Source organism: Triticum aestivum, chromosome 3D, assembly GCF_018294505.1.
Source record: "Triticum aestivum cultivar Chinese Spring chromosome 3D, IWGSC CS RefSeq v2.1, whole genome shotgun sequence".
NCBI classification, from domain to species: Eukaryota; Viridiplantae; Streptophyta; class Magnoliopsida; order Poales; family Poaceae; genus Triticum; species Triticum aestivum.
This window is the reverse complement of record NC_057802.1, coordinates 437,089,845-437,097,474: the sequence shown is the minus strand read 5'-3', so window position 1 is coordinate 437,097,474 and position 7,630 is coordinate 437,089,845. Positions and strand designations below refer to the sequence as shown.

The 7,630-nt window shown below is 49.4% G+C and overlaps 1 protein-coding gene across 1 annotated transcript; it reads right to left on the bottom strand.

Annotated features, from left to right (window-relative positions):
* Positions 1–1,120: 1,120 nt before the first annotated feature.
* On the bottom strand, positions 1,121–2,093 carry LOC123074881 (probable F-box protein At5g04010). Its single transcript, XM_044497615.1, has one exon. It carries the CDS (start codon positions 2,006–2,008, stop codon positions 1,202–1,204), a length of 807 nt encoding a protein of 268 aa, XP_044353550.1. The 5' UTR covers positions 2,009–2,093; the 3' UTR covers positions 1,121–1,201.
* Between the last annotated feature and the right edge of the window lie 5,537 nt (positions 2,094–7,630).

The window sequence follows — 7,630 nt, the reverse complement described above, 5'->3', positions numbered from 1 at the left end:
GTCAGCTGCCATGGCGTACAGACTGCTGAGGTTTGGTGGCCTGGTTGCCCCGTTTGCGACCTCCATCTGGGACACAAGAGTGCCGTCGCGTGTCAAGTTCTTCTGCTGGTTGATGGTGCAGAAACGTATCCATACAAGAGACGTCCTGCTAAAAAAACACATTGTGGAGCCTGATGATGCTGGGTGCCCCGTGTGTGAGGAAGAGCTGGAGAGTGCGGATCATATGATCTTCTCCTGTCCGTTCGCAAGATCTTTCTGGGGGCGGATCGGCATCAACGTCGAGGGGGTGAGCGTGAGCTGCTTGGATCACCTGGCTTCTGCGGCGAGCTCGGCGGTCGGCTCTGCACCTGAATTCGCTATGCTGTGCTGCTGGCACTTATGGAAGCACCGGAATGCGGTTGTGTTCCAGGGGCAGCGTCCCTCTCTCGCTCGGTTACTAGGCTCATGTAAGGAAGACGCGCTGTTGTGGCGAGGGCGCCTGAAAGAAACCTGTCGGATCCATGTTGAAACTTGGATGCAGGCTACGGCTTTGGGGTAGCCTTAGGTTAGCTGGGGCAGTTGGTTTTTCCCCTCCCCCATGTAAAACTACAGTGTGGTGTCCTGTCTCATGCTTGTAATCATCGGGGGCCCCCGGGTCTTCTCTGGTTAAATATATTCAGATGGGAAACTCTCCTCCCTGAAAATTCAAAAAAAAAACATGAACACATATGCACCCAGATAAGCTAAAACAAAACCATGGCCATCGGAGGGGAACTTTTGGTCTATGAGGACATATGCATCCTATATGAAAAAAAATTAATAATTCAACAAAAAGTCAAAAATTCCTAAAAATATATATTTTTTTAAAAATGACCTTCTATTGTATTCGTGAGAAATAAAATCAAAAAAGAATATCCTTTTGACTTTTTTTCAAAAAGACAAATTTTTGGCTAAAATAGTATGAATAGTGACCTATAATAACAAATAAATTTTGTCTTTTTTGCTTGAGGTCAACTTTTGTTTTTTTCGTCGACATTTATATATCAGTGCAAAAGTAAGTCAAGTGTTTTGTCAAAATAGTTCTTTCCTATTTTGACTTTTTATTAAAATATTAAAAACAAATCCCCATATAGGGTGCATATACAACCAGAAACCAAAATGTATTTCCCATGACCACCAGCCTATCTTCACGAAGTACTCTTCCAGAGCACAGATACACGTATTACAAGAGGAAATGCTGCAGGTATCTCAGCCCCTCGTCGACGCTCACGTACCTGCAATCCAACAACACCCCGAGCCTCACCTTCTCCACCAGCCTCTCCTCTCCGCTCACCTCGACCACGGCCTCCGCCTCCAGCTTCCCGCCGCCGCATCCCGGCGCGGGCAGCCCCTCCGTGGCCCATGACTCCCCCCTCACGCCACTGCCAAGCGCTCCGGCCCTCGACGCCGGCAACTTGGCGTCCATCATCACGATCGCCGCAGGCGCGACCCCGAGCCCCGTCCGAACAGCCGTCCACCGCACGCTCCAGTGCTTACCAGGCCCGGCCACCGCGTTCCGGTCACTCACGTCCACCGCGAACTGGAACACGCCGCCGGGGGCCTTCTTGACGCCGGCGTCGCACGCAGCAACGGCGAACGAGAGCATGTTCTGTCCACCTGCCGCGAAGAGGTCGACCGCGAAGGTGACGTCCGCGAGGGCGAGGCGAGGCTCTGGGAGCGAGCGGCCGCGGGAGGCGGCGGAGTGGAACAGCGCGAAGAGGCCGCGGTGCGGGGAGGACCGCCGGTCGCCCGCATTGACGCTGCTGTCGGACAAGGGGAGGAGGCCGATGGCGGAGGGGTAGTGGCAGCGGCAGAGCCGCGCCCAGAGGTGGTCGTCGGAGAAGGCGGCGTGCCAGGAGGTGGAGACGCAGGAAGCCGCGGCGAGGGACGCGGCGTCAAGGAAGTTGGCCACGAGGGAGAGCGCCTCCCACGGAGGCGGCCGAGACGGCGCCGACCGTGGCGGCATTGTCGTCGCTCCGTCGTCGCGCATGTGTTCGACGCTGTCGTTATAGCTATGGAGTTTCGGGTTTGAGATCGGTCCGTGCACGTCGGTCAGTCCGCGCTCGAGCGCTTATATCGATCGGGACGCGCGTACGATTCGATTCAGGAGAGGGGAGGACTCCAGAGTTTGCTATTGGGGGGAGACGCTGCCACGCTGGGCGGTGCGTGGGCGCGAGCGGAGCACACGTGGTCGGGGAGGACTGCTGTGGCGAGGCGTGAGCACGGCGCGTGGCCAGCGAGGGACAGAGCGTGCCAAGACGGCCCCGTGCGCGCGCCGCGGCACGGGTTGCCCTCGAGCAGTGCGCGTGTCCGAGAGGGGGGACACACGGTGGTCATCTGTACCTACGTTGCGGCGAACACCAGATGGCGCGCGTCGCCGCAGGATGCAACGTGCGAGCAGGACCCAGCTTGACACGTGGCGATGGACCGGTCTCAGCTTTTTTTCCGAGAGTACGCCAATAACATATCATATATTTATAAAAGGCAGAAAATTTAATTACAAGATGCCTCACTAAGATGCGAGCATCTTGACTGACACAAGCTAAACACGGCTAAGTCACCCTCTCCTGAAAGGATCTAATCCTCCTACACCGAAGCCAGCAAGCCTCTAGTCCCAGACCTCCAGAAACACCCGCTCAACAAGTTATGGTGGTGATCTCTGCTCATGAACTCTGTTGAACACTCTAGCATTTCTCTGTTTCCAGAACGAACAAGCGGTACCAATCACAAACGAGTTGAATCCACGCTTGATACATCCGGTGAAACTTTTTCTCTTGTCAAGCCACCAATCTGTAAACATGTCCGTTTGAGTAGGTGCCTGGATGTTGATCTGCAGGGCCTTGAAGTATCGACCCCACACTTCTCTAGCATACGGACATTGTGTGAGGATGTGGTCCACGTTATCCTCATCCTGTAGGCAGGTGAAACAAGGCGATGGCTCATCTTGAAGTCCGTGTCTGGCCCTCCGATCCAAGGTCCACAGTCGATATTAAACGGTGAGCCACGCAAAGATTTTACACCGCAAAGGTGCCCAGCTCCTCCAAATGCAACCCGCCATCCAACATCTGGTCAAGCCCAGGCACAACCTTGAGTAGACGGACTTCGTTGTGTAGGTCCCTTTTTCATCCGCAGGCCAATGAAATAGGTCAGGTTGTTCTTCATTCCTATACACTGTGGTGATCGCGTGGCATAGATTGGCCACTTGGATGTGTGCCATAAATGAAATGTCTCCGCAAATGTCCTGAGCCCAGGCGTTATTGATGAGGGCCTGTTGCACTGTCCTGGTGTTACGGACACGAATGGTGACAAGCTCATTGATAGCCGGAGTGATCTCTCTGATCGTGAATCCATGTATCCACCTATCCTTCCAAAAGAGGATCATCTCGCCGTTGCCCACTTCAATCTTCACCATGCTGCTAAACACTATATTTGCCTCCCTATCTTCGATCATCGGGATTCCTTGCCATGGCCTATTGGGATCCACCCTTCTCAGCCATTCTCACTTGACCCGTAGGGCCAGCGCTTGTAACTATAAATTCTTCACTCCTAGTCCACCAAAACAAGTTGGGCAAGCTATAGTGTCCCACGCGACGAGGCATTGACCACCATTGATTCTCTCTTTCCCAGCCCAAAAGAATGAGCGCATCCACTTCTCTATCTCATCAAAAACCCAATTAGGTGCGTTAAGCCATGAGCTGATGAATTGGCCTAGCCACAATCATTGTTTTGGCCAAGATCAATCTCCCTGACCTTTGAATGAGTCCTCGTTGCCAAGACGGGAGCGATTTCCTGGTCTGATCCAACAATGGCTGCCAATCAGCACGACGTAGCTTCTTGATTGCGAGGGGAATGCGAAGATAACGGCAAGGGAATGCTCCCATCCGATAGTGCAATGTGTCTAAGACCCTCTACATGTCTACATCCGTACCCTTGATAAGTATCGCTTCTGATTTTGCATAATTTATTCTCAGACTAGAAGCTACTCCAAATAGATGGAGCACCTCTCTAACACAGTGCAAATCTTGCTCCGAAGGGTGGATGAACATTGCAACATCGTCAGCGTAGATTGATAATCGTTGCATGGAAGAGATACCACGGAAAGAAGTCAGAACCCCAGCCTCCGTAGCTCCGCCGATGAGCATCGTGAGCGCGTCCATTGCGATGAAGAACAACAATGGGGAGACTGGGGCCCCCTGCCTTAGTCCTTTGGCATGAAAGATTGGCCGTCCGGGTACACCGTTGACAATGACTTTGGTACTCGCCATGCCCAGAATTGAAGCAATCCATTTCAAACATCGATGCCCAAATCCCTTTGCTCTCAATACTTCAAATAAGAACTGCCATGAAAGCGAGTCGAAGGCTCGGGAGATGTCGAGCTTCAGGAAGAGGTCCGACTGCTTAGTGCCATGAATCTTGCGGGCCACTTGATGGACCAGGAGGTAGTTATCATGGATGTTCCTCCCTTTGATGAAAGCAGACTGGTTGATAGAAACAATCTCTCGCATCCTCCTACGCGCACGGTTGGCCAGCATCTTAGAGAACAACTTGGAGAAGCTATGGGGTAAGTTGATGGGCATGTAGTCCCCCACCTCAACCGTGTCAGCCTTCTTGGGAATCAACATGATGTGAGCTTTGTTCAACTTGGCAAATCCTCTGTCATCACCAACGAAAAGTTTGAGCAGAGCCGCCATGATGTCATGCTTGATAATAGGCCATGCTTTATGGCAAAACACTCCGATAAAACCATCTGGTCCGGGCGCATGGTCGGGTGGAATCTCCTTAATCACATTCAAAACCTCCTCCTCAGAGAACATCTCCTCCATATCCGACAACTCGAGCTGTTCCATGCCGAGCGACTGAAAATCCATTGAGAATTCTCTTGCATGCGTCGTACCTAGCAGGTCATTGAAAGTCTGATAGAATACATCCTCTTTACGCTGTTGGTCGGTGATGATCTCCGAGTCATGGAAGATGCGAGGAAAGAAGTTTTTTTATCTTCTCCCATTTGCCACGGATTGGAACAATTTTGTATTCGCGTCTCCTTCTCTTAACCATCTGATGCGAGATTTTTGACGATCAATCGTTCTCTCCAAGGATGCCAATACGAGCAAGGATAACTTCAGAGTTCTCCTAAGCCAAAGTTCCAACTCCGAGAGCCATCTTATTTCTTGCACTTGATCAAACCTAAATATAACCTAGTGAGCCACTGCATGAGCACCTTGATATTGCTCGTTCTCCTTTGTCCCCAAGCTTGCATGAAGGTCCACATGTTCCTAAGTAAGGCGTATAGTCTCTTGAAAGGATCCACAATAGAGCCATCACACACCCAAGCCTCTCGCAGCGCATCATCAAAGCCTACCAACTTCGTCCAGTAAGTCTTGAACCGAAAACGTTTCTTCCGGTAGAAGTGTGTGTTCGTCGAGAGGTGCAATGGGTGCATGGTCCGAGATGTTCGTAGACAGAGCTTGGAGCATGTGGTCAGGGTATGAGAGCTCCCAATCCACCGACACCAAGACCCTATCAATTTTGGTAAGGGTGGGGGCATCTCTTTCATTGGACCATGTATACAAATGCCCAAGCATATAAGGTTCCTTCAGTTCGTGCTCATCCACGAAGCTCCTGAATTTGGTCATCACAGGCCGGTTGATGTTGTTGTTATTTTTTCACTCGCCCTAAGGATCATGTTAAAGTCGTTAAGAAGAATCCATGGCCTTGGGCACACCGCCCTTCTCGCGCTGAGCTCCATCAAGAATTGTGCCTTTGGCTCGTCTCCTTGTGGTTCATACACTGTCGTCATCCACCAACTAGCCCCCTCCTTAGTATGGACGTACCCCGTCAGTGAGTTAGTATCAAGATGGAAATGGTCCACCGTGATGATAGTCGTGTCCCAAGCAAGGAGGATCCCTCCTCGCATCTCCACAGCTGGCAAGTAAGCAAAGCCGTCAAAGTACGGTCCTAAATATTGCAACACCATAAAATGGTCGATTACATCTAGTTTTGTCTCTTGAAGACACACCAAGTTCACTTTAACCGAAGCTATGAAATCTCTGACCGCCTTCCGTTTTGTGGGGTTGTTAAGACCTTGCACATTCCAACAGATGATATCCGGGTTGTAATTCATGACAAAAGATTGGACCTCCAACACCAGCCCGAGTGGCTCATCGCAACGTGACCACCGTGTCCGTGCCATGCGCCAGGTCCTCTGCCGACGGTTCCAGCTTGAATGGCCATGTTGACACTACTACTATGTTACTCCCTCTTCTTTTTTACTCTGCATATTAGATTTGTTTCAGTTCAAACTTAAGTTTAACCAAATTTATATTAAAAGTATCAACATCTACAATACCAAATATATATATATATATATATATATATATATATATATACTAGCACTATAAAACTACATTATATAATGAATCTAACAATATTGATTTGACATTGCAAATGTTGGTACATTTTTCTATAAATTTAGTCAAAGCAGAGATACTTTGACTTCGAACAAAATTTATACATAGATTTAAAAGGACCAGAGGGAGTACTTTACACTATGAAGAGACTTAGCTAGTAATAAATGAAGCCATGCATGACCTAGGCTAAGCCAGAGTATCTTCATAGTGCAAAGTAACATAGTCGTAGTGCCATAGATGGCTTCATTTGTTAGCTTGCAGACTCATCTTTTCACGGAAAGCGCTATGTTACAGTAACATATAATGTTACTCTAATTTTCTAAACACCTCTCTCCTCATTAACTACATGACACATAATCAAATAAGTCTTGAAATGTGCTATGTTACTAGTTAAGTTACTCTCAGTATGATCAGTCTAAAGATAGATGGATATAGCAACCGTAGAGTCTGACTGTACCATCTCACACTCTAATCTCCCATGAAATGTTGCTTCCTGCTGCATCTTTGGTTTTGAGGGCAAATGTGTCGTGTTGTCAGCGTGTGGTCGTAGGGGACTAAACAGGTTGGGGCGTTCTGCCGTCCTTTCGCATCTCACTCTTCCTTTTCATCAAGAAAAAAATTTAAAGAAGTCTATTTTTCACCCTCAAATGTGCGTCAATGAACAAATACCCCTATAAAGTCGATTTTGGTACAATTTTAACCGTGAAATATCTGAAAACAGGTAAATCCACCTAGAGCAGTTTTTCTATTATTGCGGTGGTTTTTGGGGAAATGATGTTGTCTTCCACCTCTCTCCACTAAAGATAAGTCCCACGCAGACCCAAACACAAACACATGGTGAGCATGGTGCGGCAGTAATTGAAGTGGGTGGAATCGATGAGGAATAAAGAGAGGGGCGTGCGGGGCCGTAGCGTATGTGGAATGGGCATGATTAGGACCGGAGTGGGGACATGGATGAGCTTTATGGTTGGAGGGGTGGGCGGCCACAGGAGGACGTAGGCGCTGGATGGAGCCGCCAAGCGCCAACCCGACGACAGCAGGCACCGTGTCCGCTCTGATCCCCTCTTCCTCTTGGGTGGCCATCGATGGATCAATCACATCCCTGGCTCATCGCCAAGAGGCAGGGAAAAATCGATTAGCAATATAAGAAAACTATAAAAACGCTTTGGTTGAAGAAGAGCAAGACAGGAGCACAGGGGTTTTCG